Source organism: Heterodontus francisci, chromosome 32 (genome assembly GCF_036365525.1).
Source record: "Heterodontus francisci isolate sHetFra1 chromosome 32, sHetFra1.hap1, whole genome shotgun sequence".
Lineage (NCBI taxonomy): Eukaryota > Metazoa > Chordata > Chondrichthyes > Heterodontiformes > Heterodontidae > Heterodontus > Heterodontus francisci.
Window position 1 is genome coordinate 18,678,815 of NC_090402.1, and position 24,593 is coordinate 18,703,407.

The 24,593-nt window shown below is 41.8% G+C and overlaps 1 protein-coding gene across 11 annotated transcripts in view; it reads left to right on the top strand.

The window, feature by feature from the left end:
• The window catches only part of LOC137347681 (disabled homolog 2-interacting protein-like), an 860,897-nt gene that overhangs the window by 798,415 nt on the left and 37,889 nt on the right, over positions 1-24,593 (top strand). For all 11 annotated transcript variants that reach the window (XR_010968997.1, XM_068012394.1, XM_068012395.1 and 8 more), the window contains 4 exons: positions 9,520-9,664; positions 16,990-17,134; positions 20,340-20,576; positions 22,927-23,128. Coding sequence is in view for 10 of the 11 variants with exons in the window: in XM_068012394.1 (XP_067868495.1) it covers positions 9,520-9,664; positions 16,990-17,134; positions 20,340-20,576; positions 22,927-23,128 (729 nt within the window). In the remaining variant the exon portion in view is untranslated. The remainder of the gene's footprint in view (positions 1-9,519; positions 9,665-16,989; positions 17,135-20,339; positions 20,577-22,926; positions 23,129-24,593) is intronic.

Sequence of the window (24,593 nt, forward strand, 5' to 3'; positions counted from 1 at the left end):
TGCTTCTTCCAAGCACCCCAAGGTTTGTCGGTCCTTGCAAAAAGCACTTTTTCAGTAAAATTGCTGCACCATCAGAACAAGAGATGTGGGGGGGCTTCGACTGCCTAGGGCAGAGGTAACCATATTTATCTGCTAGCCAGTACTTGAGTGCTTGCACAATTTACAAAGAAATTAGTAAAGTGAAAGCAGAAAGCAATTTTGCACTTCTGATGTTTGAAAATATGCCAAAAGGCTGAATTTCCAAAAAATTGACTCTAACAAAACTGCCACTTGTGCCAATCGAGAGTCATCTTTTGTACTTATTTAGTTCCCATTTGCTAGTATAAGAGAATTGCAAGAGCACCCTACAATGGCAATTTCATGTATTTGCGTTGTTACTTTTTTCTTCCATCAGCTTCAGTCACATTGGGCTGGATTTTACCAAGCCCACGATGTTGGGCTCCGTGGCACAGGTAGGGTGGGAAGATTGTTCCAGCAGAGGCCCGCAATGGAGACTGACCCCGGGTGACAGGACCTGGATTTAAATGTTTTAAGTTGCTGACATGCATAAATTTAAATCAACTTATCTAAAATCTTCCGGCCTGCCACAATCTTTGGCGCGGTGGCCGGCACTCCCACGTCTTCAATTCCCCATCCAGGGAAAGCCGGCATGACACTGGTGGGGAGGGGGAGGAATTTAGATTTTCAGTGCGGGGTGGTGACGGTAGAGGCCTGCTTTAGGTCGGGAAACAAAACCTGACCCGAGCCCGACTGAACTACAGTGGACCCGAGCCAGAGTCCCTCTGATTTTGCCCCGAGCCCAACCCAACCCGAACCCGCCACTACTCGACCCGACCGGAGCCCAACCCGACCATCCCTTTACTTACCTTCCTGACATTGATCCTGCAAGAAGCTGCAGAGCATGCGCGATGACGTCATAGTGATGCCAGTCGCTCTACGCAGACTCAGTTTCATCCCAGCTCAGTTAAGTTTTTTAAAAATTGCAGCAGAGCACTTGTGTGGCCGGCCCGACCCGACCGACTCGGCCCGACCTGGACCGAGCTTGAAAGCCAGCCCTGGAAGGTGGGCCCAACCCAACCTGAACCCGACGCATGCCGTTGGGTCACATTGGGTTCAGGTCGGGTAGTAGACCTCTAGGGGACGGGGTCAAATAAACATAATGAGTGTAGGGGATGGTGGAAAGGGGTGAACTTTAAACTTTGTGCAGTCTTTGTGGGGGGGTGGGGGCGCGCTGCGGAACGTCAGATTTTAAAAGGTAAATGTTTTGGGGGGGGGAAGGGCAAATAGTTAATCTAATTGTTATTGGGGGTTGGGAAAGGGGAGTTATAAATATATTGTATAAATTTTGGGGAATACTGCTTTAAAAATTCAAATTGACCAGCAGGGTTGGCTGCTCTTTAAAAATGAAGCCAGCACCTGTGCACAGGCAGCTGACACCATAGCTGGGGACGGACAACATGCCCCTCCACATGATTGGGGGGAGGGAAGCGCAGACCACCCTTGCTATTTAAATGAGCTGCCGCGCGGGAGATCCGGGTGGCCCTTTGGCAGGGCTGCCGATTTCAGCAGCGGGCTTTTAAAAGCTAGCTTATTGTTTTTCTAAGAAAGAAAAAAAAAGATTTCTGAGACATAGCTCTCTGGCCTGTGGGTTTGACATCGCGGTAAGAATAGCAAAAGATGTAAGTCTGAAGTTCAGTTGAGTGGTTTATCAAGACTTGATTTAGACCTGATTCTTGCTTTAAAAATCCTTTGTCAGTTGTTTGGAAAGCTGTAACCAATAACAGTGTAAATTCTGTCAGTGTTTTTCAGTCATAGTGTAGTGGCGTAGTGGTAATGTCACTAGACTAGTAACACAGAGCCCCAAGCTAATGCTGTGGTGACATGGGTTCAGATCTCATCACGACAGATGGTGAAATATGAATTCAATGAATAAATCTGGAATTAAAAAGCTAGTCTAGTGAAATAATTGTCGCTTGTTGTAAAAACCCAAATGGTTCACTAATGTCCTTGAGGGAAGGAAATCTGCCGTCCTTACCTGGTCTGGCATACATGTGACTGCAGACCCACAGCAATGTGGTTGAATCTTAAATGCCTTCTGAAATGGTCTAGCAAGCCACTCAGTTGTATCAAACCACTACAAAGTCTAAGAAAAAGTTGTAAACTGGACGGATCACCCAGCAGCGACCTAGACACCGAAAGCAGCCATGGCAAATCCAGCCCTGACAACCCTGCAAAGTCTTCCTTACTAGCATCTGGGGCTTGTGCCAAAGTTGGGAGAGCTGTCCCACAGACTAGTCAACAACAGCCTGACATAGTCAAACAGAATCATACCTTGCAGACAATGTCCCAGAAACCACCATTACCATCCCTGGGTATGTCCTGTCCCACCGGCAGGACAGACCACCAGAGATGGCGGCACAGTGGTATATAGTCGGGAGGGATTTACCCTGGGGGTCCTCAACATTGACTCTGGCCCCCATGAAGTCTCTTGGCATCAGGTCAGACATGGGCAAGGAAACCTGCTGATTACCACCTACTGCCCTCCCTCGTCTTGTGAATCAGTGCTTCTCCATGTTGAACACCAATTGGAAGAAGCACTGAGGGAAGCAAGGGCACAAAATGTATTCTGGTTGGGGGACCTCAGAGTCCATCACCAAGAGTGGCTCGGTCACACCACTACTGACCGAGCTGGCTGAATCCTAAAGGACATAGCTGCTTGACTGGGTATGCGGCAGGTGGTGAGGGAACTAACAAGAGGGAAAAACCTACTTGACCTCATCCTCACCAATCTACCTGTTGTAGATGCATCTGTCCATGACAGTATTGGTAGGAGTTATCACCACACAGTCCTTGTGGAGAGGAAGTCCTGTCTTCACACTAAGGGCATCCACCATTGTGTTCTGTGGCACTATCACTGTGCTAAATGGGATAGATTTTGAACAGATCTAGCAAATCAAAACTGGGCATACATGAGGCGCTGTGGGCCGTCATCAGCAGCAGAATTGTATTCAACCACAATCTGTAACCTCATGGCCTGGCATATCCCCCACTCTACCATTACTATCAAGCCGGGGGGACCAACCAAAGAGTGCAGGAGGGCATGCCAGGAGCAGCACCAGGCATACCTAAAAATGAGGTGTCAGCCTAGTGAAGCTACAACCCAGGACTACTTGCATGCCAACAGCAGAAGCAACATGTAAAAGACAGGGCTAAACGATCCCACAATCAAGGAATCAGATCTAAGCTCTACAGTCCTGCATATCCAGTCGTGAATGGTGGTGGACAATTAAACATCTAACATGAGGAGGAGGCTCCACAAATATCCCCATCCTCAAAGATGGGGAGGCTAGCACATCAGTGCAAAAGACAAGGCTGAAGCATTTGCATCCACCTCAGCCAAAGGTGTCGAGTGGATGATCAGTCTCAGCTTTCTCCCCAACATCGCAGATGCCAGTCTTCAGCCTATCTAATTCACTCCACGTGATATCAAGAAATGGCTGATGGCACTGGATACTGCAAATACTATGGGCCCTGACAACATACTGGCAATAGTACTGAAGACTTGTGCTCCAGAACTAGCCGCGCCCCTAGCCAAGCTGTTTCAGTACAGCTGCTACACAGGCAATGTGGAAAGTTGCCCAGGTGTATCCTGTGCATAAAAAGCAGGATAAATCCAAGCTGGCAAATTACTGCCCTATCAGTCTACTCCCGATCATCAGCAAAGTGATGGAAGGGGTCATCGACAGTGCTATCAAGCAGCACTTGCTCAGCAATAACCTGCTCACTGACACTCAGTTTGGTCTCCACCAGGGCCACTCAGCTCCTGACCTCATTACAGCCTTGGTCCAAACATGGACAAAAGAGCTGAACTCCAGAGGTAAGGTGAGAGTGACTGCCCTTGACATCAAGGCAGCATTTGACCGAGTGTGGCATCAAGGAGCCCTAGCAAAACTGGAGTCAATGGGAATTGGGGGAATACACTCAGCTGATTGGAGTCATACCTAGTACAGAGGAAGATGGTTGTGGTTGTTGGAGGTCAATCATCTTAGTCCCAGAACATCACTGCAGGAATTCCTCAGGGTAGTGTCCTCGGCACAACTATCTTTGGCTGCTTCATCAATGACCTTCCCTTCATCATAAGGTCATAAGTGGGGATGTTCGCTGATGACTGTACAATGTTCAGCACCATTCGTGACTCCTCAGATACTGAAGCAGCCCATATCCAAATGCAGTAAGATCTGGATAATATGCAGGCTTGGGCTGATAAGCAGTAAGTACCATTCATGCCATGAAGTGCCAGGCAATTACCATAGCAAAAAAGAGAGAATCTAACCATCTCTCCTTGACATTCAGTGGCATTACCATCGCTGAATCCCCCATTAGCAACATCCTGGGGATTACCATTGGCCAGAAACGGAACTGAACCAGCCACCTAAATACTGTGGCTGCAAGAGCAGGTCAGATGCTGGGGAAATCTGCAGTAAGTAACTCACCTCCTTACTCCCCAAAGCCTGTCCATCATCTACAAGGCATAAGTCAGGAGTATGATGGAATACTCACCACTTGCCTGGATGGGTGCAGTTCCAACAACACTCAAGAAGCTCGACACTATCCAGGACACAGCAGCCAGCTTGATTGGCACCCCATCTACAACTTTCAACATTAACTCCCTCCATCACCGATGCACAGTGGCAGCAGTGTGTACCATCTACAAGATGCATTGCAGCAACTCACCAAAGCTCCCTCAGAAGCACCTTCCAAACCAGCGACCTTTACCACCTAGAAGGACAAGGGCACAAGGGCAGCAGATGCATGGGAACACCACCACCTGCAAATTCCTCTCCAAGCCACACACCATCCTGACTTGGAAGTATATCGCAGTTCCTTCACTGTCGCTGGGTCAAAATCCTGGAACTCCCTAACAGCAATGTTGGTGTACCTACACCCCAAGGACTGCAGCAGGTCAAGAAGGCAGCTCACCACCACTTTCTCAAGGGCAATTAGGAATGAGCAATAAATGTTGGCCTAGCCAGCAACGCCCATAGCCCCCGAATGAATGAAAAAAAGGTCAAAGAGGGAAAAAGCTCCTTCAGCTCAAAGGACTTATTAGTTCTAGAGTGGTTGAAGCACTGATTCCCTTCATGATTAAGTCCAAGGAACTCTTGCCAATTCCCATGAGGCAAAATGAACCAAGCTGCACAGAGAAAACCAGCACTCTTAAGCCACTGGCTGCCAGTAGGCTTGCATGATTTCTACTCAATGCATACTTCTAAAAAAAATCATTAATTCTGTTACACGGTTGTTAGTCTCTTAATAAAATCTATGGCTGAATTTTACGCCCCCCCGAAAGGGCCCGCTCCTGCCTCCGCCGCCATTTTACACGGGGCGGCAGCAAAAATCAGCCCGCCCACCCCAGGCCAATCAAAGCCCTTAAGTGGCCGGTTAACGACCTCTTGATTAGGCACCCTGTGCCCGACGGAGGGCCGCCCCCGATGCCCCAACCACCCCAAATGCCCAACACGCCCCTTGTCCCCCCAGTCAACCATCCTTGCCTTGCCGGGGCCCGACTGATCACCCCTGGCAAGGCCCCAAAAATGTACTATTTCCCAGGGCATCCTTCCTGTTGTTGATGCTGGGTTGCAGTCCCAGCAGTGGTCACTACTGATTGGCCAGCAGCTCCATTAGGTGGGACTTCCTGCCTCAATGAGGTGGAAGTCCCGCCTCAGACCAGTTGAAGGCCTGGGGACCGTAAAATGTGGTCCGGATCCCCAGGCAAGGCGGAGGCGGTATCGCCACCTACTTTTCAGTCGGCGGACAGCTCTCGTCCGACGAAAATAAAATTCCGGCCTTTTTCTTTCTTTTAACTTTCTTCCCTTTCCCTGCTTGATCCTTGCTGAATATGGTTCCACAGGTGGATGCAGCCTTTGAGTACCACACTCCAGTGGCCAATTCTTCGCGAGCCTCAGTGGTGGATCATCTGTTTTTCAGATGAGACATTAAACCGACGTCCCAAATGCCCTCCTAGGTGGACATAAAAGATCACGGGCATTATTTCGAAGAACAGAGGAGTTTTCCCTGGTGTCCTGGCCAATATTAATCCCTCAATCAACATCACAAAAACAGTTTACCTCGTCATTATCATATTGCTGTTTGTGAGAGCTTGCTATGCAGAAATTTGCTGCTGTATTTCCTACATTATAACAGTGACTACCCTTCAAAGGCCATAAAATGTTTTGGGACATCATGTCGTCATGAAAGGCGCTATTTATATAAATATATATGTAAGTAAGTAAATAATTTTTTTCACTGCTGAAGTGGTGTACAGGACATTACCTTCTCTTGCAGCAGTGGTGTTAGCTCTGTTTACTGTTTCAGCCCAGCATGTAATCCTGTTAGCAATCTGAAAGGCTCAGGGAAGTTGTTTGAAATGCCACTGTGTAAGTTTAAGCAAAAGAACTATTGTCGTATGTGTGCTAATTTATTTTTAATGGCACCAGGCTTGCTCGTTTGATTTTGGCAGGACAGGCAGTTTGAAAAGCTCTCCACTTGGTGCTTTTCCTTCGCTGACAGATTTATCCCAAATCCAAAGTGAATTTATCTTAAAGAAAGGAAAATATAGTTTACAGAGTTTTGCAGAAATTCAACTGAAATTTTTTTTAACTAATACCATAGAAAGACTTAGAATTACACCCACCTCATGCCTGATCATCTTGTGCTTAAAGAATTATGTGTGCTTTTTGTGTCAAAATTTTTTTCAAGAGAGCCATTAATTTGCTATTACAGAAGCAAAAAAAAACTTCAGATGCTAAAAAGCTGAAAGGTCATCGACCTGAATGTTAATTTTGTTTCTCTCTCCACAGATGCTGCCTGACCTGTTGAGTATTTCCAGCATTTTCTGTTTTATTATTAATTTACTATAATTGTCATCGTAATTTTAAAAAGTTTCATCACTATTGTTTTCAGTAGTTATTTCCAACATGAACTAAACAAGTAAATAAAAATACAAAAGCAAAATACTGCGGATGCTGGAAATCTGAAATAAAAATCCCTGCAAAGTTTTTATTTTTGAATTCATCTTCAGCTCTTTCTCATGCTTTGTTTCCTGCTGAATTTGCAACTTTAACAGGCAGAATAGGATTTTTTTTCTCCTCCTGTGATTATTTAATTAATCAAGGTCTTTCACCTCGTATTGAACTTTCTTACAAATCAGTGATTAACTTGGGTTTCGCATCATTAAAATGTATGATACCACGTAATGTCTGTGTATACCCGTTGTAAGCAAAAGATTGTCAGCAGTGTGATTTCAAAATAAGTTTAATAAAATTTCACATCACAGCAAAGCACAACGCTGCACAATGATGGAACGGTTCAGAATGGAAATTAAGCATGGTGCATAATAACTGAATCTTCTGAAGACCAGGCAAACTCTGGATATTTCCATCATTTCGGAACGATATGAAGATTTGACCTGGCACTAATTAGAGTGATAAGTAATTTAAAAGCTGTATTTGTTAGATCACATTTCTTGGCTTGATAGTAAAACACATTGTGCCCTTTAAAAAGCTGATTGTGCATCCACGTCAAATGGAAAGCATCTGCAGAGTTAACATTGCAATAAAATAATTTTGAAAAAGTAATTGGTATGCTTTGCTAGTCTGTGGTCTCCATACTTCGTTAGTCTCTCCTTTGCTGGAACAGTCTTGTTCACTATTACAGTGTATTTTATTAACTGTAGAAAAGGCATTTGTAGCTCAAATTAATATGAGCACCCGACTCCCAAGTGCAAATATGAATCAGTTCCCAACTCAAATTTGCACGTTACTATGATTCGTCTCTGTTGAGTGAGTTTCACCAGTTCTCAGCTAATTGGTTCACTGACTGGAGTAAAGAAGAGGCATTCTGTCTTGGAGAGGAATAAAGTCTTATAAACCATTTTAATTATCTTGGATATTGCCTGCTGATGCCTAATCATGCAAATATGTTGAATGTCCTAACTGCCTCTTTCCTGCCAGAAGAAACCAAATGATGATGAACTGCACCATTACTAAAATAAATGAGGAGCTTGCTCACAGTAAGATTTCAATCTTCTGATCATATTGCCCACGAACCCAATGGCTTATTTTTGCGGCTGATGTTCTACATGTTGAGTGCAGGTTCTTATAGTTCAACATTATATTTGAGTATTTTGGAAGTCATGAAAAGTTAATGTAATAACTGTCGTACTCATAACAGAGTCTTTAGGTAGAACTTGAAGCTTGGAAATATTTAGTGTTGCTGTTCGTTTCTATTCCAGTAAAGAACAGATACATTTTTGTCAATTTTACATAGCACTAGAATTGTAGTCTCTGGTTTGTTAAGGAGTAAAATACAAGGTAATTTGTTCTGCAGTATCTGTAAAATTAGCATTTCATGCAGATCCACAAAAGTACAAAACCTTTCTTTCAGTAATGTCTGCCTGACAGTCTTCAGTCTTGTTTGGGTGGTAGAATTCTTCTGACAGGCCAACTATACAAAAATTCTAAGAGCTAACTTGTGATTATGGTTCTATCATTAGATAATCTACTTGAGCAAGAATCACAGGAGAAACCTTTGTGATGTTTTGATGATTTTTAGGGCTCTGTGACATAACATATCTTCACCTTCTGTTAATCAGCAGTATTATGCTTTGTTATATCGTGTGCTTCTAAGAATGGAGTGTTTTTTTCAGATAGCTGTCATACAAGGGATAAGTTGCAGATGCCTCCGTCTGATCAGTCAGTTTAAGGACTATGGAACACAAGACGGGAATAAGAACCAGGATAAAATGTTGAATCTTCATTGGAGGAATAAATATCCAAGAGTCTCTGCTAATGGGAGATGTGTTCAGGGGATGGTATATGGAATTTATAACAATACAGTAATTAGTTTAGTCCTAACATCAAAGAACACACAAGCCAAGAATGACAGGAAAAACACAGTTGGATAAATTATGCAAGGCCTCACACTGCTGTCAGAGCCTTTTAAATAGCCAGCATAAATCAGAAAATCACAGGAAATGTGTCAATGATTATCTGATATATGCTAAGTGCCTTGATGTCTATGCCTTGCAATCAAACCAATTAGGAAAGTATGATTTTGACCAGTTATTAATCAATATTTCAGTACTCTTTCTAATTCAGTTTTTATAAATCCAATTATTTTGCCAAATTTGTGGGAATTATTTTTGTTTTCAGATTATTGGTGATATCTCCACTTTCTAAGTCCTATCAGTTTACATGTTCAAAATGATATAACACTGTTGTAACAGATCAATTCTTTTTACTTCCACACTTGTAATAGATACACCTTTGCTCAAATCTTAGTATGCTTTGTATGAATGGTTTAACAATGGAAGAGATTCAAAACAAAGTTGCTGTCTTTAATTAGAAATATTGCAGTATCTGTAATCTTAAGTAAATATAGAATTAGTTAATATATTAGTTGATATTGTGTCTGTCAAACAGCTACTCATTGATTCAGCTCTAAAATTCTCTTTTATAGGATTTCTTGACCGATTTGATGATGTCTGAAGTTGATCGTTGTGGTGACAACGAACATCTAATTTTTCGGGAGAACACCTTAGCGACCAAAGCAATAGAGGAGTATCTGAAGTTGGTTGGCCAGAAATATCTACAGGATGCACTTGGTATGCCAAATGGGAGATTGCAAAGCTGATGCTAGCTAACCAGAGCTGAGACTTGCACACTGTTAATTTCATTTTCTTTTATAACCGTGCCTTTTTCAGTAGCTTAAAGAGAAAACATTGCTGTGTTAAAATCAACAAATTCATGAAATTTCCCTCTTCCAATGAATCTCAACCAGTTAGTCTTCAGGAAAATAGTCTGCAGTTTGCTTGGGCCGCACTGTGCACGTCCACCTTTCTGCTCACTCATTTTTACATAGGCAAAAATGTTGTGAGTAAAGGTAATATAAATCTTAACTTGGATATGGAGGAAGAAAAGATAGAAAAAATACTTTTGCTTTAACATCTGATATATAATCATGGAAGATAAGAACGTGTGGCTGAAGGGAGCAGCTTGTTTCTATTGGAGTTTGTTAATTGAGATACCGCTATTAAATTCTCTCATTTATCAAATTGCTCAATTATTCATTAATACTAATCTGAAATAGCAAGAAAGCCATCTATTTGTACCCCAACCAAAAAAATACAATTGGCATGTCATATCATTATTCATTTACCTTTTTGGTGATATTAAAGTTTATTAGGCATTTTATTTACTTGATTCTGTAAGAACGAGCATTGAAAGCGGTGAATTTCCAGCCTAACAGCTGTAAGTTTAGATTCCAGCCTTGAGTAGCACTTAAGCGTGCTTACTTTTTCCCTACTCCCCAGTGTCATTCTTCAATAATTTTTCACCCCAACTTTAGGTTGCCTTAAACACGTACTATTCACAACTGGAAGAATAAGATCCTTAAGAGCTTTCTGTTTCTCTCACGATTGGATCTACCACTAGAGAATAAACAAAAACCTCCATCTGTTCTCTACAGTTAAGCCTTCCCCTCTGCGGAGGAGTGCTCTACTGCTACTTCATTCGTCCTCACATAGGTTGACCAAGTTTAGGAATTTGAAGTGTGAGGAATCACAGGAATGAGCCTGTATCCTGCCCTTTTATACCACTTTGAACACCTGTCTTATCAACATCGATCCCCCAGGAATTTGCCACGTTCCTAGGAGAACAGCACAATAGATGAGTGCTTGATTTCTGCAAAAAGGAAAAGTTACCTGAACCAGATGTATTGCACAGAGATGCATTTCCTCTTGGTTGATCAGAGTCCTATTTCTAACCTTTACATGCAGTTAGTATTTGATGTATTTGCTGCTTTTACCCAGTTAAATGTAAATACATTGGATGCTGCTTCAGTGTGCTTGAGAGACTCTCGCCTAGAGTTTCCGCTTTACATCCAATTTTGTGGCACTGATTAGATAGGTGTCACTGGAAAATAGAATGGAAGTTTGTAATGATGGTCCTCCACCCATTTTAGAGACTGCCACATTTCTGATGTCATATTTTGCACCCGATAGAAATGTACACCTGAAATGCAGTTGAGGCAGTCATAACATGGTTATATCTTACACATGGCAGCTCAACATCGGCAGCAGAGACCTCCATGTCAGAGGCCCTAAAGGCAGTCTGTACTTCTGTCATAGTTGCTAAAATTGGTGTAGTGCAGTCAAATTGGAAAGTGTACTCATTGAACTTTCTCCATTGATGCAGTTCGAATTGAGTGCACTGGTCCCCTCCTTCTACTACCCCTAAGTAGCTCTCCTTAGGGGTCTTTACTGCTTTTTCAGGCCTTCGCTTCTCTGCTTGTCTTTATTCAACAGTGCTTCCACTGCTGCTTTGGAGAACTTGAGTACTCTGTTCCTCTCCTGCAGGCTTCATAGATATTTTCAATGAAGAAACCTTGCTTCTCTACGTTCAAGCAATTTTGGTGGCTGACTGCCCCTTTAATCTGCTGAAGGCCTTTAAATCCTTCGTCATCACATTAGTTCTCACGCCCATCCCCAATGGGCAAACTCCCAATGAGTGACATTGATCATGCTTGGAGCTCTCTCAAAATATCCAGATTGGGCTAATTCCAGAAACTATTTTGTGGGGGGGGTGTGGTGAGGTCAGCCAACTTCACACTTGGCAGAAATAAACAAACTCCTACTTGGGATTTCACCCAGAAATTCTAAACCACTGTCTTCCATCTGTGCGCACAATTCAAATAAACATTTCTTAAGCCAGCTACAATGTGATTTGAAGCACTATCACACTAAATATACATCACCTTTCAAATCAAATGAACCTAGTAATTGACACATCCTCACAGCTGAAGGATGAATTATGTGATCAGGAACACCAGTCCTTAAGAATTTTTTTTAAAGAGAATTAAAGGAGAAGATAATACACTTATGGGACCATCAAGTTCTTGCCTAGCTTTGGATACTCATTTTCATAAGTTCTAAAAAAAATCCTTCAAAGGGAGCCTTCATGGAGTTCTGTGAATTTTGTAAATGTTCGTCAGAAAACCTGCTCTTGAGCAGATGTTCTAAGATGATGTTATACATGGTGTTTTCTGCAGCCCATCTGCATCCTAAATCTGAATCTCTTTTTGCTGGTCCTGTCCTATACAAGGAGACTTTGCCTGATGTTCACCAAACCCCCTCCCCCACCCCACTGACAATCTCATAGCCAATTGGGTCATTTTATAGCACTTTTTTTTTTTAAACAATGATGATGGAACTGTGGCCTTATATTCCAGTTGGGGCCAGGTGAAATCACAGCAGAACCCAGTTCTACCAGATTTTCACCCCAATTTTTTTAGTTGCAGTCTCAACTGTGCTTACATCCCTGAAGATTAGGACAGCATCTTCACCTTCAGCCACTGGTGGATTTACCGCCCAGTCCACCAAATGAGCATTTGTGTAAATCTCCTCCTCATTTGACCCTGCTCCTCTTCCACTGTTATACTGTTATATCCATTCGTTATATTGCAACAGAACTTCCTGATGACATGAGGACAAGTTCTGCTTAAAGGTTACCTCTTATCATCAAATCTAACAGGGGACCAAAGAATGATTGAGAAACACTGGTAAATATATAGCTATATGTTTATAACATTTAGGAATATGTGCCAATTGGGTATGATCTGCTCCTTTTCTTAGGGAAATCATCCAAAGCCAAACAAACTCCAGAGGTGACTGTGCTTATCCATGGAAATAATTTTGTTTTAAATGTAGAAAGCTGGATTATAAATTGTGGTTCTTGCATCAAGTCATTTATTGCAGGGCACCTTAAATTTTGCACAGGGCATTTCTATAAAGGCCAGAATTTTACGGTCCCCTCCCCCCCCCCCCCCACCTTACTGGGAGTGGGCTGGGAGGCGTGAGCGTGGGGGGCTGGTGTAAGATCGGTTGGGATGGCGGGGGGGTGCTGTGCCTGACGCCTACCTGCCCCCACTGGTATTTTACCAGCGCAAAAGAGCACTTCCCCACCTGTGGAGGCCACCCAATAATACCTGGCAGCCTCCTTGCAGGTTGGGGAGGGTGGCCTTTCTGATCGAGCATTCTGTGCCCCACGGAGGTCCTCCCCCAGCAGCATGGGCCACCCTGCCATCTCGATCGCTGGCCGTCCCTCACCGGGGCCTGGCTATTTGGCCACGGAGAGCCCTGGCCCCACTTACCTTTTCCTCCAGCTCCTTCGCTGGCTGGATCAGGGGGGTGCTACAGTCCCGACGGTGGCCACCATTCCCAGTGACACTGCTGGGACCGAAGAGCTGCCAGCCCTCTGATTGGCCAGCAGCTCTTGGAAGCAGGACAGCCTGCATCAGAGGGGCGGAAGCCATGACTGCAGACAATTAATTGCCTAAGCCATGAGAAATGGCCAGCGGAGGTCGGTTTGCATTGGCTTTCCTGCTGGTGGGCAGAGCCACTACCTCCTTGTGAAATTCTGGCCAAAGATTCAGATAAATGTTCCTAAAGTCTTTCTTAGGACCACACATGTAAAATAAGAAACAAAGCAAAATGTTCATTCTTCATTGGAGGTGAAAGTATTAGAAGTACATTTGATAGTAAAATTTAGGATTCCAAAAATCTTTGGGTTACAATCCTTGTGGTTATGCCATGATCATACCTTCTAGTGCTGACTCTGCCAGAGCTTGCAAGATTAGTGGGAAGGTACCTAATTTTCATGGAGTGGGTGGGGCAGTTGCACTGTGGCACATCCTCAGTGCCCACTTGTCCAGTGGAGCCACGTAATCTACTGTAAGTGGCATGAGGAAAAACTTTTTCACGCGGGGAGTGGTTAAGGTCTGGAATGAACTGCTTGAGAGTGTGGTGGAGGCAGGTTCAATTGAAGCATTTAAAAGGAAATTAGACTCTCTTATGAAAAGGAAAAATGTGCAAGGTTACGGGGAGAAGGCAGGGGTATGGAACTGAGTGAATTGCTCTTTCGGAGAGCCGGTGTGGACATGATGGGCCAAATGGCCTCCTTCTGCACTGTAACAATTCTGTGAATCTGCCTACCTGCTATTGGGAGGGGGGAGGGGGTATTTCTCTGGCCTCCCTGCTAGACCCAACCATGTCCTCTTCAGACCCTTGTATAAGAGGGACACTCAGGATTAAAGAAAAAATGCACTTCAGTTGTCCAGGCCACATGCCTCATCTGAATCATCCTGCTCCCCAGTTAGGACACTTCTACCCATCTGAAGGGGGGCACGCCTCATCTCACTTGCCGTACTGACATCCAGTACTGTGCTTTTTTTTCCAAAAATATACTTTATTCATAAAAATTTGCAAAAATACATTACAAAACAGTTCAAATTTCACATTCCAGAAAGTACAATAGAGATCAGATTTCTTCAATACAGAAAAACATGAAGTGCCTCACAATTGTTGCCATTCCATTTTAAATGCAATGTACATTGGCATGACATAGTAAAAAACATTTTGGTGCATCCAGTACTGTGCTGAGTCGCAACTGAGCTAGGGAAGCTGGAATTCCTCCCCCGCCGCAAAAACACTTGCTTTGTAAGAGGCTGGCAGATGTCCCTTACAGTGGAGGCAACCAACATCTGTGGAACAGTATCACAATAGGAGGCAATGCTTTCAGGCCGGGAGAAATAAATAGCGGCCCAGATTTTGTGCTCCGAGTAGCAGCGAACGCTGAGGCTTTCGCCGCTATTGAGAGCTGGAAGGCACCACAACTTGCAACAACTACAGATACTTAAGAAGTATTTAGATGAAGGCTACGGGCCAAGTGCTGGAAAGTGGGATTAGAATAGGTAGGTGCTTGATGGCCGGCACAGATACGATGGGCCGAAGGGCCTGTTTCTGTACTGTATAACTCTATGTGCTGGAAACTGGAAGTTGCAGGGCACCTCAATGGGCTCCAGAGGAGCGTAAGATGCTGGCCCCACCAGCCCACTCTTTAAAGCAGCAGGGACCAGTACTGCATGTATTTGAGCTAATTACCCACATCTTTCACATAATGTTCTAGTTCTAATTCTAATTCTAATTTTTACATGCCTTGCGTTGGAGCTGATATTAGCAGATGTAAAGCCTGCTGGGGAGTGGATTGGCCAATTAACTTTACAATGAGCAGAAGGATCTCTGCGAGTCTTCGGAGTCTCAGAGGCACAGATTGGTTTTTTTTGGGGTTTGCATGCCATCAGGTTAAGTGTCCGATGCTTCAATGCTTCAGAATATTAATTTTTCACAGAATTAAAACTAATTCAACACTTAAAATTATAAAAGCACATCCAAAATCTTTTTGTTTCTGGCAACTTAAATGTCTTGTAAGACAATTATGATGGTTTCAGTAGCCATCCATTTTAACAGTTTTTTTCTGAGTGGTATCAATTTAGTATTTAGAAAAGAAAATAGCTACATATGTTCCTATCAGTTGCTGAACATATTTTGCGTGTGTCATATGCAATACAATGCTAATATCAGTGATATTGGCAAATGAATGCTTAACAAGATCATATGACGTTCTTCCCTTTTTAACAAGTGGTACTAACCATGAGTTCAAGACAGCGGAAAGAGGAATGTCATACAAAAGTGTTAATCTAGTTATTGGTAATTTTTAGCTTATAGTCCCTTTAAGGACTACCTGTAAAAGATATGTTTTAAAAAGAATGCCTTATTTTCATTCAAAACAAGCCAAACAGAAGACAAGCCACACTATTTCACTCATTCAAAGGTTCGACGGTCATATTGCAAGTTGACTATTTTCAGTGTTCCACAGTTGTCTCTTGTTTATCTGCCATGCATTAAATTTGGATCAGTTAGTGACAATTAAATCATTGCTCAAGCTAATATACTGCAGCTCTCATTCTTCAAAGTTCTCTTCTACAATTCTTGGTAAAGGCATGAAACCAGTGGGGTACTTTCTGGAGAGATGCCCTTCAACAAGTACATCCTATTATTTGAGCTTAGCATATTCATCAATCAAATGAGAAAAGTCACATTTCTTCACACTGGGTCTGGTATCTGTCTCAGTATCTCTCTGGCTCCTCCCCTCAGTGTCTAGGGTCTCTGCCCATTTCTGTCTGTCTCTGTACCTGTCTCCTTCCCTCTTTGTCACTTTCCCCTTCTTCCTCTGTCTCAATACTTAAAAGTTTATAAGTTTTAAAAAGTTTATAAAGTATTTAAACGTTTATAACTGTTTCAAAGTGTTTAAAAGTATTTAAAATTAGAACAGAACACCTGCTTTTGAGCTGAAGACTGATCTCAAAGTGTGTGTCATCAGCTTGTGACATCATTAGGGGGCATGGTCTCGCCAGCAATGCGCCACACTGCTAGGTCTCCTAGATTGTTTCATCAGTGGCTCATGCTGCAGCAAGAGGTGGAAGTTCTCACTGCAGCCAATGAACCAGGTAAGTTAGTATTTCTCGGTCCAGTCAGCAGCAAATGCTGCTGCTTCACCGCAGACTGCAAAATCTGGGTCATTGTGGAATTACAAGTTCATTCAGGTCTACAGGTATTTACTTTCAAGTTATATTTTCCAGAACATCTTTGGTACAGTAACAGCTTGATGGGAAACATCAACACAAAATTATTTGGGGGATATGCTTGCATCAGTGACTGAAAATAAAGTTTGTTTTACATTTTTGCTGTAATTTTGGGAATGTAGGAAATTGTTTTTGTTGCAAATTCACAGTTGTGCTCTGAACTAGTCTTTTGTTCAGGAGATGACAGATTTCTGTGTGCTGCATATTTTTCTCATTATTCCTGTTGCTACCAGTTCAGCTACAGGTTATACCCTACTGGTTAAAACTAAATCCTTAATTACATATTGCGTTTGAGAGCACAATACAATTAATGATTGAAGAAAGTTTGAGAAGGCAGGTTTTTGCTTTTTTTTTTACTGCCTTTAAATAAATGCACCCTTGGTCAAAGTTAGATTACCAAAAATGCAGTCTGGAATTTAACATGCAATTATTTATTACTGTTTTCAACAGGAGAGTTCATCAAGGCTCTCTATGAATCAGATGAGAATTGTGAGGTGGATCCGAACAAATGTTCATCAGGAGACCTTGCTGAGCATCAGAGCAACCTGAAAATGTGCTGTGAGCTGGCATTTTGCAAGATCATTAATTCATACTGGTCAGTTACCTCATTATACTTCAGTAGAGATTTTCATTGATATTTTTCTTTTGCTAGTTGCTTGGGTAAGTTCCTGTTCTTTAGATGTGCCTTTAAATAAAAGCAGAAAATGCATGCAGATTATTCTGTATCTGAAAGAGAAAAGGTAACATTCTGTGTGCTGAAGAAGGTCTGCACCAAAAACATGTCTACTTTTCAGATGTAGACAGAACCAATGGGCATTTCTAGTAGCTTTTGTTTTTGTTTTGGATTTTCACTTCTTAATTTAATTTATTATACTCTTTCAAATGTTAAGCAACAGAGGTGCATTTAGACTGAAATACACTGTATTAACTAGCCTATTTTTATTCACAAACGTCAATTAATCTGTTTAAGCTTTGTTTTGCTGAGAAATATTCTTCAATTTGCATAATCAGCAATCATAGGGATTAAGTAGAATACTTATAATTAGTTTCCATCTGTGCAGTATTCCCTGTTATGTAAGGAAGTATATATTTTAGTTTCTTCCAGGAATATTTCAATAGAACATCCAGCTTTCAACCTGTGTCAGGAGGGGGAAAAAAAATAATTCTGAAAGTCCCATCTGTATGACTCCTGCTAAGGTTCTATTAAACGAGTAGTTATATTGCTTAATAACTGTCAATTACCGGAGCAAATGATTAACACAGGCTTTATATCCATCCTTTATTTTTGTAATATAATCAAAATAACAGACAAATGTGAAACACATGACAGCTACCTTAAACAGCAAAACCAGAAAGAAAAACTTTAAAATTTATTATTTAACCACCTAAATTACTATAGTCCTCCCTGCAGCTTTGATTAATTATTACAGCTCAGTAGCTCATTGCTGTGGTAGGCTGCTGTAGAAATACACTGAGAAACCGTGGGAGTCCAGTTCAGATTTGTAGCATTTGCAGTTTATTTTAATTTTATTATGGGAAAGACACTGTCCAGAAGAATCGAATGGTAGATTTGAAACTTGAAGGCTTTTTGCATCTGTTAGGACATTGCATACTGATACTATGTCTGGAAAGGTTTTCTGTAGGTAAATATCTGGCAGTCATGATTCATAGCTTGCTCCTCCTTTAAATCTTCTGCAGGAGTTCTAACATCCCTTTCATCCTGACATTTTTTAGCAAACCAGTCAAAGGTTAGAACTGTCTCTTTTCATTCTTATAGTAGTTGGACTGTTAAAAATTCATACAAGATTGGGCTTATTTTGCAGTGGATAACTATGATCATATCTCTCCAATACAAGAACATTTTGTTTGAATAGAGATGCATTTTCCCATGTGTAATTAAATTTTGCCCAACATTTATCCCAAACCATTTTCCTCTTTACCTGTCAATCAGTCATGGCAACAGTGGATTATCATCTGAAAATAAGTATAGGTTTTTCTGTATAGCCCTTCATGGAGTTACTGATATAACTTACATGCCCTTAAAATTGCTGCCACTGATCTAATAATTAATATGGTTTTTATTTGCTTAGTGCCTTTATGACAAAACTCCTCAAGGTTCTTTAGAAAGCTGTCTGGGCATTTCTACCTGCAGCATCTGAGCATCCGTCAGTTCATATGTGTCATGACAGACCTATCACAGCCATAACATGCTTTTCATTTATAAATATTAGGGGTCTGTGACATTTTTACATTGTGTACTTTTTATATGCACGCATTTAAATAGAAAAAATAAATGCATAATTGAGGAACACAGCTGCCTTTGGTTAAGGTTTCTAATCTGGGTTGTATTGCAAGACTTACATTAAATCATATATTTTTAAGCCGTTGTTAATCATCAGGATCAACAAACTGCATTTACATGATACCTCGCTCACAAAAATGTGTTTATTCATTACAAACATCAATGAGTAATAATTGAGCCTGTTAATTAATTTGTCAAACTTTTACATTCATATTCTTACACTGCATAAATGTGACCGGAACTATTTTATTTTAACTTTGTAGAACACACAGTTAAACAGTACTAAATATTTGTAAATCACAATCCAATCGAATCTCAATATTAGTGGCAACTTACTTGCAGTGTGGGCTGATATTTGAAAACGCTTTTATACTTACGAAGGGGTCCTGGGGGAATAAGGCTCAAATGGAAACGTGTGACCTTTATATGCTGCTCTCCTTTTATCTGGTACTTCTCACTCCTGATGAAAGACTTGTCAATGCATGATGAGAATGGCCTCCTGTGCTGTAACCATTCTATGATTCTATAATACTGGGGACCCATGATTCCCATTGATAAAAGCAGGAACATCCAGCTCTGTACTTGATCTTTAAAACAGAGACTTAGCACCAGCTGTGACATGCACCAAAAAGTGGGTCCCCAGCATCAACAGTGAAGGTGATGTCTCTTGTATTTATATGTGAGTTACTTTATACTTACTTAACAGGAGTACCTTGCAGTTATCATTGGATGCACATTTCTCACATAAAACTGTTTTTAAACAGCCATTTTTAAAGCTGCTCACAAAAACAGCCCTGTTTACAAGTAAACCCAAGCACTATATATGAATTATTCCCAATTTCAATATTAATCTAATGCTTTTAGTTTAATGTATAACAATATACGGTTAAATATTTATTAAATACATGTATTATGAATCTTGCCAATAATTATCAACATAAAACCAATTGTGCAAATATAGCAATGTAATCTCCTCTGTTAAACTGATTTTGCCTTCTGCCATAAGCTATGATAAACATTGTCTTCATGAATTATAATAACTTTTTAAGTCTCATTTCTTCAGAAAAATGAGAATGAAAAGTACTGACATGATTTATAATGTGGTTTTAGAGGGTAAGCACATTATCATCAGTGCTGTTGTTCATGGAGGGAACAGTCAGACTCCAAATAACATTTACTCAGCAAATAAATTCAGCTTCTTATTGTATAGGATACTACAGGAGCTTCTTTATAATTTGGAAAAGTTGACCGTATATAACAATATTTTTAATCTTTTTCCTTGTTGCATTATTATGATTGACAGCTTGTAACATTTGTATGTCATGTAATAGATGTAAACTTATTTCAAACTGCAGTGGAATTCAGTCATTAAAATCTTAATGCTGCTGTCAGATTAGCGTGGTTATCATAGCTTAAAAAATCTATTTTCTGTTTAAGTATTGACAGTATATATATGGAGAAAAATAATTTCACTTCACTACAACAAATTGCTCAACAGCGTATTTCCACGAGAGCTGAAGGAAGTGTTTGCATCATGGAGACAGGAGTGTAGCAACCGAGGGCGACCTGACATCAGTGAGAGATTAATCAGTGCTTCCCTCTTCCTTCGGTTCCTTTGTCCTGCCATTATGTCCCCTTCTCTCTTCAACCTCCTGCAGGAATACCCAGATGACCGCACGGCACGCACTTTGACTTTAATTGCAAAGGTTACCCAGAACTTAGCTAATTTTGCCAAGTAAGTGTTTTTTTCAAATTAGCTTCAATTTGAATCTTGTGGCTTGTATCACATTAATTGGATCAAAAGCCTTCAGAGTCTTTCTGAAATAAATCTATGAAAAAGAAACAAATGCACACACACACACAGAGGCAGGCAGACGCACACATGTGCACGCACATGCATTCACATGCGCATGCACAAATTTATCCATAGCTGAAGGTCAATCATAAATATTCCTCATCAGATAAGCTCATCCATATATACAGCTGATTCAGTATACCACTCTAAAATTATAAGTTTGTTGCATTTATCCTACTATATTATCCTAGTTCTTTAATCAGAAAAAATAGCCAATTGTACAAAGCAGACAACAGAACAATGATAGAACTTCCTGCTTCAAAATTGAGTGGGACAAATCAAAGGTCAGCTCTTGAGTGTATCTGAACCCACACCAGCAATGAAGTCATACAAGTATGAAGCCAAGCCCAAATGGGTGACACTCTGCTGGAATGAGGTAATGATTCAGATTTCACTTTAGAGTTGAATTTGTAGGAGATTTGTTCCATTACAAAACATTTGGTGTAAACAGAATTCCTGTACTGGCTTCTGAGTGTTACACAATTACATTGTAAAATATTACCAACCCAAAAAATAGTTAAACTTTTGACCTTACTTCATTTTGTATCCTATGTGGTGTGGGGCAGAATGCAAATAGTCCTTGTATTTGCTTTTACTGACCGTTAATAATTTCAATATCTATATGTCTCAATGTGGGACTTTACAAATGGTGCACCACAGGACTATGGGAATTTCTGGGAATTGCTTCCTGCAACTACTCCCCCAAGCTGCTCTTCTACCATTTGTGTCTACCATTAACCTATCATCTTTTCATTGAGTATCAAATTCAGAGCATGGCCCAGAATTGTTAAATTATCCCTTCATTGGCACTTTTACAACAATAATTAACATATTTGCAATGAGTCAAAACAAAGTAAGGAAATCACTGGTAAACAAACCAGAAGAGAACAATGACTGTGCTGTCAAACTGTCAAAGCATTGTACTGGCCAATAAATTGAAAATCTATTGAGCTAGTTTGGCAGGCAGGTTCATCATTTGATAATTGTCATTATTGCCGGAAAACTTCTCTCTATATTGTTTTATGGTAATTCCCTGGTAGAAAATAAAATGACCTTGTGAACTATGATCTCAAGCCCTCTCCCTTCTGTCCCGTCCTTCCCTTCTGCCTCCCCCTCCCTTCTGCCCCACCCTTCCTTTCACACACAAACCCCCCCCGCCCCCCCCACTTCCCTTCAGACCCATTTTTCTCCCCTTCCTGAAGCTTGAGAACTAGGGAATGTCAGCTTCAGCTCTTTGAACTTAAACTGAAGGACTTATTAATGCAAAAAGGCTGCTTCCTGATTTTTTTTTTACTCCACCAGGCTTATCCGACTGGTGTTTCTTCCCATACTGAGTGCAGGAAGACAATTTCAACAACAGATAATTTCAGTTCCCGATAAAACTAACCATACTTAGGGCTGAATTTTATCATGGCGGGGGCGACCGTGCCATAGCCCTTTATTGGAGCCCCAGCCAAATTCAACGGCAGGCAGGTAATTAACTGCCATCCCCTTTAAGGGACAAGATCCCGCCCCAAAAGTTGCTGGCCACAGGGCCAGCAACTCAGCAGTACCAGCAGCGCTACTGGGAATGGTGGCCACTGCTGATACTGCAGGACGCCTGGGACCAGGAGCAGCCATGGAGCCCCAGACTGCAGGTAAGTGAGGCTGTCTCGTCAGGGTCAGTCAGGCAGGCCCCGGTGAGGAGGTGGTGGGGGGGTGGCGGTGTGCGGGTGGGTCGGCACAGGGATGGCCTTTGCCGCCAGGGTTCTCTGTGGCCACAAATTGCGCAAGCAGGAGGGAATACCCCACCGCCTCAGCCCACGAGGAGGCTGCCTGATGTTACTGGACGGCTTCCTCATGGAGGGCCCTCCCGCTGCTGGTTAACTGGCAGCAGTGGCGGGAAGAAGCTGTCACTTAAGGGCCTCAATAGGCCTCTAGTCAGGAAGACCATCCTTGACCTTCCCCATCCTGACAAAATTGAATGGGGTCGAGAAGGTAATGGGCATGCCACCTCCCTGCCCGTCTCTAGAGGGCTGATAAAGTTCAGCTGGAACTGAAGTTCACAAACATTATTCTTAACTGGAACTTTCAACAATCTAATAGGGTACCCAGTCTCTTTGGATTTTAATTATTGTGTCTTTGCTGATATTGAGTTTATTTCATTAAAGATTAGACTTATGTAATGACTTTTGTTGACATTGAGATGTTAGGAACAATTAAAATTTTGACCTTGATGTTTCAAAAACAGGTTTGGTAGCAAGGAAGAATATATGTCTTTCATGAATCAGTTCCTTGAGCATGAATGGACGAACATGCAGCGATTCTTATTGGAAATTTCCAATCCAGAAACCATTTCAAATACAGCAGGATTTGAGGGGTACATTGATCTGGGCCGAGAACTCTCCACCCTACATTCGTTGCTCTGGGAAGTGGTTTCGCAAATGGAGCAGGTGTAGTTTCATACTCTTCACCTAAATTCAATGGATGCTATCTGCTGGATCAGTGCATAGATAACACATCAGTGATTGATAATGGCCATAATGATTAGCTCTACACATTTTTGTCATTAGTTTTGTGTCGTGTATTTGCCTTATATAGATCAAAATATTGGGCTGAATTTTGTGCCCACGGCAGGGCTCCCAGCACTGGACCAGCTGGAGCACCGCCCCCACCCTCCCTGTGCCCCCTGCTATTCTATGGCACTGGGCCAATTCACAGCCCGGTGCTGGGATCCTGCCTCCGAGAGCTGCCAGCCAATCACAGGGCCAGCAGCTCAGTAGTATCGGGAATAGTGGCTACTGTCGGTACTGCAGAGACCTTGGACCCAGGCCTAGACCTCAGGTAAGTGAGGCGGGGTCGCCAGGGCCAATCCTGAAGGCCCCGGCAATTGGGTAGAGGGTGGGCATTGCGTATGGGGGGGTGGGGTGTGTACAGGTAAGTGTTCTGTTTGCTGGCAGGGAGCCTCTGTGGGCCACAGATTGCCTCCCACAGCCAAAGACTTGCAGGTTGATAGGTAAATTGACCATTGTAAATTGCCCCTAGTGTAGGTAGGTGGTAGGGAATATGGGATTACTGTAGGGTTAGTATAAATGGGTGGTTGTTGGTCGGCACAGACTCAGTGGGCCGAAGGGCCTGTTTCAGTGCTGTATCTCTAAATAAATAAATTATCATATAGGTTTAGTCTAAAAGGTCATGTGCCCAAATCAGACAAAATGCCTGGATTCTTGAGGCAATATTGTTGTAGCAGAAGTGGCATAGGTGGTTTACTTGGTCTTGAAATATACGAAAATCATTGTAGTTCGCCTAAGAAACAACCAAAATTCCTGTTGAAATTACTTTTTGCGAGTTGAATATACAAAGTACAATGGGTGTGTTTTCAAATGACTGTTTTGTTTACAAATTCTTCCGTGATACTCCACTTTTATTTTCAACGTGAACCTACTGTATTTTCTAAATCAATGCCCAATTCATTAAAAACAAAAATTGGAGCTGACTTGAAAGATACGGCTTTGTATATGAAAAAGTATTGGCTGAGAGACTTGGTTAAAAGGGCAGGTTAGGCACAAGTTTCATTTGGCAAAGTTCAAAATGTTCTGAAAATATAGGGAGAAATAGATGAGCGTTGAATTGTTTGAAAGGGAGGATGAGTAGATATTGGGAGAGTTGGTATTAATTTTGTATGAGCAAGATCTATGCCAGTTTGTTTGCAGCATGAAGAGTCTATAAATGAGATGCATAGCATGGACGTTACGGACAAAACTGAGAGAGAACTGAAACCCCAGTTCTTTTCCCTTTACTGTCTGTAATCCGTGTGCTTTTGACAAAGACAAAGATTCTTAACCCCTGAGTGTATGGCCAGTTTGAATAACTGACAGCACGCTTTTTATGGGTTTAATTAAAGAGATTATTTTTATA